General features: G+C 43.1%; 1 protein-coding gene across 1 annotated transcript; it reads right to left on the bottom strand.

The window, feature by feature from the left end:
* Window positions 1-11,178: 11,178 nt before the first annotated feature.
* On the bottom strand, window positions 11,179-11,536 carry LOC134365203 (translation machinery-associated protein 7). Its single transcript, XM_063081413.1, has one exon. The coding sequence runs from the start codon at window positions 11,530-11,532 to the stop codon at window positions 11,338-11,340; it is 195 nt and encodes a 64-aa protein (XP_062937483.1). The 5' UTR covers window positions 11,533-11,536; the 3' UTR covers window positions 11,179-11,337.
* Window positions 11,537-12,706: the final 1,170 nt, after the last annotated feature.

The raw sequence follows: 12,706 nt of genomic DNA, 5'->3' as shown, positions 1-12,706 counted from the left end.
GGGAGGAAGTGGGAGCAGGGATTGGCAGCAGAACCAATGCTAAGGAGGCCAACATGGACGACTTGCAGCCCAGACGGCCCAGAGCCCTGCTCTGCTCCCAGGCTGCAGTCTGAGTGTCTTTGCTCATGGCTGGCTGCTCGCAATCTGCTGTTCGTCATAAAGGAAAGAAGAGGAGGATTAGAGAGAATGTGTCATGGCTGCAGAGAAAAACCGAATGTTCCTGTCCTTAAGTGACAGCTTAGCAGCATCTCCTTCCAAAGGCAGCAGAGAGCAGGATACAGGCTACGATTTGTTTCAGCTGCAACATCAGAAAAACCCCAGTCGCAGCCACTCGTAGTCACCGAGCTCATGCTACTAGCCAAGCGCTGTCCTGGACATGTGGGACCCATCGGTGAACAACAGCCGGGCAAACAACATCCTTGCTCTTGTGCAGCTTACGTTATGCGGGGAGGGGGGACCGTACGTAATAATAACAGAAAGGAGGGGAGCGGCTTGTTGGAAAGGGATAAACGTTGTGGAAACACGGAGATCAGGGTCAGCAGCGACCAGGGCGGAGGAGCCAGCAGGTGCAGGTGCAGGTGTCCTGCCCGACGCTTCTCTGCTGGAGCGAAACATAGTTCACGCAAATGACAGGAAACAAGTCATGTGTGCTCCCCATCTTACTGGTCCTCTCACTGTAATTTCTTGTAAAATTCACCTTTGCTTTTTGATGGTGGCTCTCAAGGTTTAAAAGCTAAGGACGTGCAATTTAAAGCGGACCCTGCTGCCAAATGCCTTGTTCAGTAACGCAGCGGCGGCTGCACTGACACGTGCTGGCCGCTAGAGGGCGCGGTTCTCACTAGTCGGGGGCTACGCTTTTCAACCCCCCACCGACCTGCTAAAAAGGGGCAAATGCAGCCTGAATGTCACAGTGTCTCATAACACATGCGGGGAGCATTTCATTGAATTTCTGAAACTAAAATTCAGAAACCTATTTCTAAATACAATGGGTTTTAAACTTCAACTGTCATACTATCTATTACCAAAATTTTTTATCACCCCAAAGAGAAACTCTGCATTGTAACAATATTTATAAATAAAACACACTTAGTAACTACAAAGTAGCCAGCACTATATGGATATTGTCTCATTTAAACATCCCAGGAACCCCATGAGTTAGTGTAGAGCTAGGGCTGGGTCTGCAGCTCACAGACCCCTCGGGCACGTTGTCCAGAGTGGGTCACAAACGCTTCACAAGCAGGTCTACAAGCTGGGTAAGATGAAAAGGCCCTTGGAGCCCTGGGTGAAGAAACAATAGGCTTTATTTTTAGACATGAGCTCTGCCCACCAGGAGTTCAGAGCCACTGCCTCACATACTCTGAAGAACACACAATAGCAACAAGCTAAAAATACATGGGCATGTATGTGCACTAACTCCACCCCAGCACAACTTGTTTACAAAGAATGTGCTGCAGCACCCCCAACCGGACCTGAGGGGACGGGGCCTGACTAAACTACTCTATTTTCCCCACAGTCAGGTATTTTCATTTTCATGTTGATAAAGAAGTTGAGGATAAGGGAAATTAATCAAATTCCTCTAAATCTAATAAGGAGCAGAATCCCAATTCAAACTCAGATATAACACAACCGTATAAGCAAGTGAGATTTAGGGGTCAATAGACTAATGGAGAAGTCTGGTCATGGATGTATATTATGTATATTATGTTTTCTGTTATATTTCATCTTTATACAGCAACATGCCAAAATGTAAAACCTCTGATTTCATGAACTCTGATCAGGATGAGATTACTAAGATTCTTGGCTCTTAAAATGTTTTCATTAACAGATTCTTTTAATACGAGCCCTGGGGAGAACTAGGGTTGCACTAGATTTACTCTCGAAGAGACAGGAATCAAATGCTGCTAATAAAGAGTTTCAAAAAGGGGAACAAAAGTTTTGTTTTTTAAAAAAAAATTAGAATGGAAGCCAATGAGAAGATTACATTTGATTAACAGAAACATGGTCTGTTGCTGTTTGTTTTTGTTTTTGTTTTTCAGCTTGCTGGTGCTGGGATCTGAACCCTTGACCTTGTTCTTGTAATACCATGCTCTAACCAACTGAGCTAACTGGCCAGCACGTGTTTAATAAATATACTTTGAACTGGAAGATATATATTCACATGGTCATTTCACGAGTCCCTGATTCTTCAGTTATCTTCTAAAACTCTCAGATTCCCCAGTAAACTCTCAGAACAATATCCTCTCACTCCTCGGCTCAAAACTCTCAGTGGATTCCCAACTTAACTTTCCACAGAAGAAGCCAACTTGCACAGAACAGCGTTCAATTTGGTCCAGTGTGTTTTCCCTGATGCCCCCTGTGGCCTTTTCTCTCTGTGGCCTTTCGTCTGTTCCTAGACAAGCTTTCAGTTACCAACTTGTCACCAATAACTCGTCAATAATTCCTAACCCCAGGCCAGATTTCCACTCTGAGCTCCAGACCTGTGTACCCACGGTCTGATGGTGGCAAAACCCATCCCTACCCTGCTCCTCATCCAGGGTCGCCAAGTGCATACACTGCGACTGTGTGATTTCCTATTCCACAAGGCCCTGTCTTTCTCCAAGCCCAGGCGACCACCAAACCCAAATCTGCATGGTCTCTGGCCTGGGTTATTCCAACCATCCTCTGAGAAACCGGTTCTCAGGGATCCCCCCAGCTGACCCCTGGGTTCCATGCTGTGCAGGCTGCCAGGCATCCTTCCGTAATGTCGTTCTGATGGAACCATCCCTCCCACCCGCCTTGTGCTTGAATCTCATCAGCGGATCCCCATGGCTCTGACATGAACACTGCAACCTCTAAGAGGGCCGGCCCCGCACAGACTGAACCCCTCCTCGCCCTGTTCTGCAGGCTGGTCAGCCCCGCACCCTCCTGCGCCACCAACCTGGCCCAGTGCCGTGCCAGCTGTGCCCCTGCACTTGCACAAGCTCATTTTCTCTGAACACCTTTCTTCGGCTGCTGTGATCAAACATGATTTATTGATTACCCATTGGTAAATAGCTTTCCTCGCTTGGTGAGCAAGTGAGCCACTTAGAAACCTGCTCACCCTCGTTTCCAATTTTCATTTTATGAAGAAATTAGCTGTGTGGAGATAGTCTTGCTTACCTTTTCCCCTTTTCCAGACCGTTGCTTTCCTGCGGGCCAAGGATGTTGGGATGACTGCAAACTCTGGGAACACACATGCATACTGTGTTTTTTAGTAGAGCTACCATGTGATGAAATAAGTAAAATGCCACAGTGTAGAGAAAAGGGTGGCACGTGAGTCACTGTGGTACTATAGCCACCTTGCTGCAGTTGGCAGTGTGCCAGTGGCAGGGACTCAGATACTTGGGTCTCAGACAGCTCTGCCCCTGAGTCACCGGAGCAGCCAGAAGATACTAAATGGATAAGCTCAACTCTGCTGCCCTGAAACGTTTTCACAAATGTTGAAATGTGAGAATCACCCAGTATTACAAAATACTATTATTCTTCAGATTTTTCTCAACCATTTACAAAAGTAAATCCATTTACCAAAACAGGGTTAGGGTTACGGCTAGGGTTAGGGTTCAGGTTCAGGCTCAGGTTCGGGCTGGGGTTAGGGTTCGGGTTCGGGTTAGGGTTTGGGTTAGGGTTAGGATGAGGGTTTGGGGCTAAGGGTTAGGGGTTAAGGATAAGGTTAGGGTTAGCTTTCAGAATTCCTTGAAGCTGCATGCGAATTCTACACGGTGATGCTTGTGTTCATAAAGTTAATCTTTGTTCTAAACAGGCAAACTTCCGTGTGTGTTTTTCACAGAGATATTCAACAGCGTTTGCTGACCTGGATGAATGACTGTTCCAAAGGGCTTTTCCCGCAGCGGTTGCAAAACCGAACTCCTGTGAGCTGGGTGCGAGCTCCACACGCCAGTGTTTTGCTTCACTGAGTTATGCCTGATCCTTCCCTCCCTTCCCCGTCCCTTCTTCTCTCACTGATGAATGAGGACATGTGGCGTTTCTCTTTCTGTACCTGACTCATTTCACTTGACATAATTTTCTCTACGTTCATCCATGTTGCTGTGAATGACAGAATTTCATTGCTCTTTACGGCAGAGCAGTGCTCCATACAGTTGTCCGTTGATGGACATTTAATTTGGTTCCAACTCTCAGCCATTGTAAATACAGCTGGGAGAAACATGGGAGTGTCGGTGTCCCTTTGACATGATTTCCGTCACTTTGGGTATATCCCCAGCCGTGGGATTGCTGGGTCGTGTGACAGGTCTACCTGCAGTTGTCTGAGGCACCTCCATACTGTTTTCCATAATGGCTGTGCTAATTTACCCACCAACATAGTAGGAGGGTTAGTTACCCTTTCTCCACATCCTTGCCGGCATTCTTTATTCCATCTCTTTGATACTGACCAGTCTACTGGGGAAAGATGGTGTCTCAGTGTGGTGTGGATTTGCATTTCCCTGATTCTTAGGGATTTTGAGCACTTTTTCATGTGTCTGTTGGCCATTTGCATATCTTCCTTTGAGAACACCTATTCAGGTCCTTTGCCCATTTTTTTAAAAATTGGGTTATTTGGTTTTTTACTGTTAAGTTGTTTGAGTTCCTTGTACATTCTGGATATTAGTCCTTTGTCAGGTGCATAGTTTGTGAACATTTTCTCCCATTCTGTGTGCTGTCTTTCTGCTCTGTTAATTGTTTCTTTTGCTGCACAGAAGCTTTTTAGTTTGGCATAATCCCATTTGTTTAGTTTTCCTTTTGTTACCTGTGCTTTCGGAGTCTTGTTCATAAAGTATTTGCCCAGTCCTACTTCCTGAAGTGTTTCCCTTAAGTTTTCTATTAGTAGTTTTATAGTTTTAGGTCTTATATATATGACTTTAATGCATTTTGACTTTATATTTAGTGAGAGATACAAGTCTAGTTTCATTCTTCTACCTGTGGATGCCCAGTTTTCTCAGCACCGCTTGTTGAAGGAGCTGTGCCTTCCCCAGTGTATATTCTCGGGGCCTTTGTCAAAGATCAGTTGACTGTAAGTATGCAGGTGCTTGATTTCTGTGTTATCTATTCTGTTCCATTGGTCTGAGTGTCTTATTCTTAATGCCAATACCAGATTATTTTTTCCATCTCTGTGAAGAATGTCATTGGTATTTTGATGCAGATTGTGTTGAATCTGTAGATTGCTTTTGGTAGTATGGACATTTTTCACAATGTTGGTTCTTCCAAGAGCATAAAATGTCTTTCCATCTTTCTGTGTCCTCTTTATTTCTTTCAGCAATGATTTCTAGATCTCATTGTAGAGATCTTTCACCTCCTTGGTTAAATTGATACTTAGGTTTTTCTTTTTCTTTTCTTTTCTTTCTTTCTTTCTTTCTTTTTTTTTTTTTTTTTTTTTTTGGTGACTATTGTAAATAAGCTTCCTTTCTTGATTTTTTTTTTTGATTCATTGTTGGAGTTTTAAAAAGTTACTGATTTTTGCATGTTGACTTAGATGAGGATGCCCACCCTCAGCACTCTTATTTACCATAGTATTGTGAGTACTAGCCAGAGCAATCAGGCAAGAGAAAGAAAGAAAGGGCATCCAGATTGGAATAGATGAAGTCAGATTATCCCTGTTTGCAGATGACATGATGCTTTACATAGAAAAACCTCTAAACTCTACCAAGAAACTCTTAGAGCTGATAAGCTATTTCAGTAAAGTTGCAGGATACAAAATCAACATGCAAAAATCTAACTATGGGTTCCCTATTTCATGCCCTTTTAGCGACCCTGAAAATGCTGGGTAGAAGTTTCAGAGACAGATGCCAGCCCTGCCAATGCAGGTATAGAATCGCAAGTCTTTCCTGAGAAGGACACAACAGTATTTAACTAGAATAAATTTTAAGGAACCGTTTATTAAGCTGGGGACAAATGACAATTAGAAGATCAAATTGCAGTACACAGAAATATTAATTTTCTTAACTTAAGAAAAACCTAAGCAAGAAAAAAGGTAAAAATAACAGTAGAAAATGTGAATGGAGAATATAAGTGGAAGAAACATAATTGATGCTGATGCTATTGTAGGTAGAGTGACCCCGAACCCCATGTGCATCTCCTGGTCTCCAAACCTTGTGGACACGCTGTGGTACCTGCCCGGGTGGAGTCAGGGATGAAGCTGGAATTAAGGTTCTGGCCAGCTGACCTTGACATGGGAGATAATAATTGATTAACCTGGGGTGGAGCAGGAGAGAAAGTCACTGAGGTGTGGTACGGGAAGGACTGGACCTGGCTGTCATCGCTGCCTTTAGAGTTGGATGGTGACCAGGAGCCAAGGACTGCGGGCACTTCTAGATGCTGGAAAAGGCGAGGAAAAGGATTCTCTCCCAGAGCTCCCAAGGGGGACGCAGCCCAGGGGCCCCCTGAAGTTTAGCCCAGAGACCCCCCCTTCAGATCCCTGGACCCCTGGGACTGTGAGACAACAGGGTTATGTCGTCTGAGCCTCCGAGTTCGTGGTCATTTGTTAGAGCAGCCACAGGAAACTCATAGTCACGGCGACACGTGGGGAAAGATGCTCCCGACGTGCCACGAGAGACGTGGAAACCTACACAGACGATTTTTGTTTGTTTGTTTTCTTGTGGGTTACTATCAATTAAATAATGATAATAAATTAATAGTATCCTTGAGCCAGTCAGTGGGGGGGAGGTGACAATGTGCGTCTTTATCAGCGAAAGAAAAACCTAGCTCGGTCCTTTCAGAGGGCAGCTCGGAAAACACACCTTTAAAGCAGCGTCACGAACGTGCACTTGGAACACAAAGGAAAGAAGAAGAAGCGAGCGGGCGACGCTTCCAGGCGTGAAAACCCATGACCGTGCGCGCCTCTGGTGACCGTCACCCCAGAACCGGGAGGGACGTTCTCCTCGTACGTGTCGCCCTCACGAGTGTCCTCCGCGCCAGGATTGGGAGAGGCGGCGTCCCCCGTGGGTGGCGCGGGGCGGACACGAGCGGACGCGTCGCCGGCTCCTGCTGCTGTGGATTTCGGGGGAGAAGTGACAGCCCCGGCTCGACAGGGGGCCCCGCGGACCGACTCGTCCGAGGAGAGCTGCAGCCGGGTCCAGATAAGAGACAAGAGCACTTTCCTGCGATGACATGGTCTTTGCCTCCAGTAAAGGAAGCAAAGGTGGACACAGAGCATTGACACTTACTCACTGGGTCTGTCCTTCTGTGCAAGTCAGTGAACGCCTAGGTTAGCTCAGCTGCAGGCAGAAATCGCCCCTGAAAACGACAGAACACAGAAGGCGGAAACGGGATTTTATTAGGAACATTTGCTGTAGAAGAACAGTGCAATGTTGCTTTTGAAGCAACGGTACCATCTCTACGTCCTTATCTGAAAACGGTTCTGGTGAAAGAGTAAACCCACCAAAACTCTCCGATGTGCCTATCAGAGGTTTCTTGTGCTGAATCAATGACCTGAAACTTTTTTCCAAGCAAGTTCTCTGAATTTGAAAGAGTGACGGGCCATGTGCTCGTCCCTTGGGCTGTGTCCTTCACTGGAGTCTGGAGCATGTCAGGAGCCTGTTAAATGGAAACATTTGAAATGCAGTTAACATAGGATTTACACATGCAAACAGCCAACAAGCGAACGACAAATAATGACAGATGACTGCCTAGAAGTCCCGGCAGACAGAGCCTGAGAGACAAAGGTCACTTCACTTGGATATTTTTTTGAAAGAGCCCTGAGAAGATGAGTCTATATGGCTTCCCATCTTTCCCTTTTTCTGTGAAGAAAATCAAGTGACCGGAGTCCCCAGACCGGAGCCCTGGCAGGAGGGCAGAAGCTGGTCATTGGTGCCCCAATCTCAGGGCCTCCCTTCCAGGCATCTGCAAACCCAGAGCCCTCAGGCTGTCTTCTAAAAAAAATGAAATTCCTCCACATATTAGAAAATGACTTAGGACAGCCCAGTTTTAGTTTTGTCAAGCAATTAATTATTGAAAAACAACAAACATCTTGTTTCCATTTTAACAACAAAAAAGTAGTACTGATAATCTCAAAAAAAAAAAAAAAAGAAGGAAAGAGAGAACAGTACTTTATGAACGATTGAGCTTTCTGAGATACTCGTGTCATCCCGTGTATCACTCTGGCCTCAGTGGATAAAATGCTTTTTCAGCAGTCAGCCATCTGCACAGTGTGCCTGGAAAGCCTGTTGTGAAGGCTCCAACCAGACCTGTCCATTCACGTAAAAATCTCTTTCTTCTACCCCCTTCAGGCTTCACGTAAAAGCCCCAGGATTTAGTCTTCAGCAGATACTGATGTTGTGCAATGAACGCCACTTACACAAAACAGAGTGAACTGTCTGACTCTAGAAAAGTAGCTTCAGACGAGAAATGCTTGACATGATACACGGTCCCAGGTGCTGAGTATTTAAAATGTATCTTGAAGACATTTTTAAGTGCTTATTTTTAGTGTTTTAAAACATATGTATTGCCATAGTAATACATGTATATAATTATTATATTTACCCATATACACACATATCTACGTAGATGTGCATATTGGGTGGCATATGCCCAAAGGTTTTTACTCCTGGGGCATACTGTCAAAACTTTGGCTACCACTGTCCTAGATTGTTGGGTAGAGGGGGTGTTTTGCTTTTTTAAAAAAGATAAAGATATTGATCCAAATGTGACTCTATTTGGAGAGAGTTTTACATGGGATACACTGAGTAGTACAGCAACCCTTCCAACATAAAATCAGCCAGGAAATAAACCTAAAATTTCACGTGACTACTTCAACTGTCCCCTTCCTCAAAAAGTGTTCACGGTGGAAACCACTGATCACAATATGTACCGTGAAATCTAAAACCTGGTCCATGAAATCTAAAACTTGGTCTTTAATAACTGCTTTATTGGAATACAGCGGTTTTATTGGAATCTGTATACTCAGGAAATGGACTAGAATGGGGCAATGAAGGCTCCCAAGGCACAAAATTAAGAAGGTATTTACTTTCAGGATCCTGCACTTGAATGACCCTGGAAATGACTGCTGCTTTCAATGTTGTGCCCGGGCATTCACACCTCACTCCACCTGTTTTTGCAGATTGTCTCTGGCTACATTTACTCTACAACTACAGAACGGAGTAATTTTCGCAATGACTCTATGGCCTGCACATCGTAGAATATTTACTAGGTGACCATTTACGAAATTTTTTCGCCCACCTCTGATTTAGAGAGATTCTTATTTGAGTCAAAAGGAGTCATAAATTTTGAAGATCTGAATAAAAGATGGACTGTTGTTAGTGATTCCTTTATTTTGTACATAAGATAATACCTACTAAAAGAAGACTGACCATGGAGATAAACCTAGTAACATGAGTTTCCTCAGCAGAGGGATTCTGAGCAGAGTACAGTGGGAGATACTCCGATCTGCCCCCTGTTCCACCCTCTCCTTCTTTCCTTCCAGGACTGAGAGCTGCAGGCTCGGAAGCCAGACCACCTGGGCTCAATCCTGACACTGGCACTTTAGAAGAACGTGCACTGAGGAAAGGTGATTCACCTTTCTGACACTCAGTGTCTCCATTTACAAAAGCAAGCAGGGAGGGAACACAGTAGCGCCTACCTGAAAGGATGTGGTTTTAGAGTAAACAAGGTAACTCATGGAAAGAATTTAGAGCACTGAGTGGCACATGGTGAGACAGTAGGTTGTCAGTAAGTACAGATGCTTCTTGAATTACAATTATGTACAGATAAACTCACTGTAAGTTGAAGAAATCTTAAGTCAAAAATGTATTTAATACACCTAGCCTGCCAAATGTCATAGCTTAGCTCAGCCTCCCTTGACTGTGCTCACAGCACTTACATTATCCCACAGTTGGCAAAATCATTGAACACAATGCCTAATGTATAATAAAGTATTGAATATCTCATGTAATTTATTACTGTAGTGAAAGTGAAAACTGAATGGTTGTATGGCTACTTCAAGTAAGGTTTCTGCTGAATATTTATAGGTTTAGCATCATGATGAATTCAAAACATCTTCAGCTGAACCACTGTAAATCAGGATTGTCTGAATTAGTATTGTTATCTGAGTATTGTTATCTTAGCATTGTTATCTGAGGCTGTGAGAGTGAAGTCACTGTCAGTAAAAACTAGAGCAACAATTTTTTCTAAATTTTGAAATACATTGGGGAAATATGTGATTATATTATGCCTGCCCTTTTTATACTGTGTGATAAAAACAATAAAGTCACTATTGCTTGTTTGGTATAGTCGTTCCTCTTTGGCACCACATGGACTCAGAGCTAAGGATTCCAAAAGTATTTTGGAGTTTTTTTGGGAGAAAGCTCAGGCTCAACAGTGGTCAGGATGGGGTAACAGGCCAACTAAGTCTGAATTAATTCAGTTTGTCACGTGTCATTCCTGACAGATGAGGGCCAGTGGAATTCTGGTTAGAAACATTTTTACATAGATCTCTTGAGTTTGATAGTGAAAGGTATTGAGAGATTCATGGATATAATGCTACAAGAATTTAGATAAGGGAAAGATTATTTCCATCTGGGTATTAGGACATCAGGAAAGAAAGAATGAGTAGATCATTTAATCAGGGCTTAGAAGGATGCACAGCTCACATACAAAACTGATCTGAACATTTAAAGGAGACGATAGAAAGCTTGCAAATTCCATGAGGGACAAAATTTAGGACATTTTAGAGGATTCATAAAGCAAATGTACCTCAAAGGGCCTGGTTTTCCAAAGCCTTGCAGTTTCAAATATTTACCTTGTGGAGGACAGGAAATTTACCTCATTCTATACAGTCTCTGTGTAAGATAAAGATTTGTAACACAGCAAGGCTGCTGGTTCAAAGACAGACAAGTTATTGATTGATATGTAAAGATACTGAGAAATTGCTGTAAGAAGGGAATGTTTGCTAAGGGAATGTTTGCTAAGATCAAGCTTTTGTTGTTGGATCACTTAATTGCCTTACTGGAATGAATGTCATCTGACTTGTTTCACTGAGAGTTACCAGCTATATTGCTAAACTGTAACCCCACCTATGTCTCTTCCTGGTCAGAAGAATAAATGCAGGAAGAAAACCCCAATTCGGGGTTAATTTCCCAAGTGAAAGGGATGCCACTCGCCTGAGGGTTTCAGGGAAGTTAACCACTTCAGGGCTTCTCACTGCTCAGAAGAGATGGGCTTTTTTTTTTTTTTTTTTTTTTCTTTTTTACAAAAGTTTATTCTTAAATGTACAACAGGCTCCACGACAACACTTCATTCTAGCTATAGGTGGCAAAAGATGTTATGGCAGGGAATCTAGATGTTCAAATAAGAATGGAATCGAGGGTCACCATCACCTCAGGCACAAGGAACAGCTTACTTTTTGCCAGATTTCTTAATTCCACCTGTGGCCAGGGGGACTTTCCCCGTGGCCTTCGCTTTCAGTTCCTCTAGTTTCTTCTGCTCATCTTTTTGTTTTTGCTTGAAAGCCTTGTCTTCCTCGTCCATCTCCTTGGCCTGCTTCTTGGGCTGTTTCAGGGGCTTCTTCTTGCCACCTTCTCGGCTGGACATGACGCCTGCCCGAAGAGATGGGCTTTGAGTAACCTTTGTGGCTCCATCACCCAGGGGAAGTGGGTTGACAAATCCATGGGGGGCAAAGCAACAGGACATCAAAGGGATCTAGAGGAGTAGAGTGTTTAACATGGAGTTGCTAACAACCAACACCTTCTTCCTTTATACCACATGATAAAAGAAATGAATCCATAAATGTCCTATGTCATGTCCTGGCTATTTCAGCTGGCTCTAAATGATGTTCAAATAATATCATCTGCTCAACAGATTCTGCCTTTATCCTCAGTACTTTATACAGTTTTGTTAATCTCTTACGCACATTTCATTATTCATAGTACTAAACGGTCAAGCATATGTGCTGCTCTTAGAGTCTAATTATATTTGAATACTTTGGTTGGAATTTTTCCACTTCTCTTTGTTACAATTAACTGCTGTTTGTTTGAAACAGAGTTTACAAAGATGTTTCTAGTTTAGAATGTGAGGACAGCTTGTAAGCATGCCATGAATTTCAGTGGTCCATTCAATTAATATGTGTTATCTTAATCAAAATAGTTAAAAGTTATAAGCACTATTTTATATTTTTCTTAATTTTTTCTCAGTTTTATGCTAAAAAAATATTTGATTGCATAATTCTACGGTCTTTTTATTTGGAAGAAAGTGTTGAAGCCAACTGAAAATACCTCTGATTTGGAAGTAGCAATACCTTCTAATTATCAACACAGAACAATTTGGTCAACAGTGATGGTCATATCTTACATAAATTCGAGGGCTTACAGTGTACCAAGTATTGTTCAAAGTGATTTGCACATATTAATTGAATTAATAAACAGACCAACTCTATTGCTTGGTGCTATGTCTGTCATTCTTCAACATGTGGTGACTGAATAAACGGACAGTTGAGAAACTTTACCAAGGCTGTGAAGCCAGTAGGTTGCAGAGCCAGCGTTAGAGAGACTGCATGAAAGGCCCAGGCTCTATGGTCTTAATCACTACTATCCTCACAATAAAATATGTTTAAAATGTTATGAAAATATTGCATGGGCCTTCCTTTGGGAAGGTAGACACTGACTTCCTTGAACAATATTCTCATCATATTTATTCTGGAACAATTACTTTTAAACAAAGCAAAATAAAAAAGAATCTGTTTTGGCCACCAGGCCGACAGCATTGCTGT

The sequence above is a fragment of the Cynocephalus volans genome, chromosome 16, assembly GCF_027409185.1.
Source record: "Cynocephalus volans isolate mCynVol1 chromosome 16, mCynVol1.pri, whole genome shotgun sequence".
Taxonomy (NCBI): Eukaryota; Metazoa; Chordata; class Mammalia; order Dermoptera; family Cynocephalidae; genus Cynocephalus; species Cynocephalus volans.
This window is presented reverse-complemented; position numbering and strand designations above follow the sequence as displayed.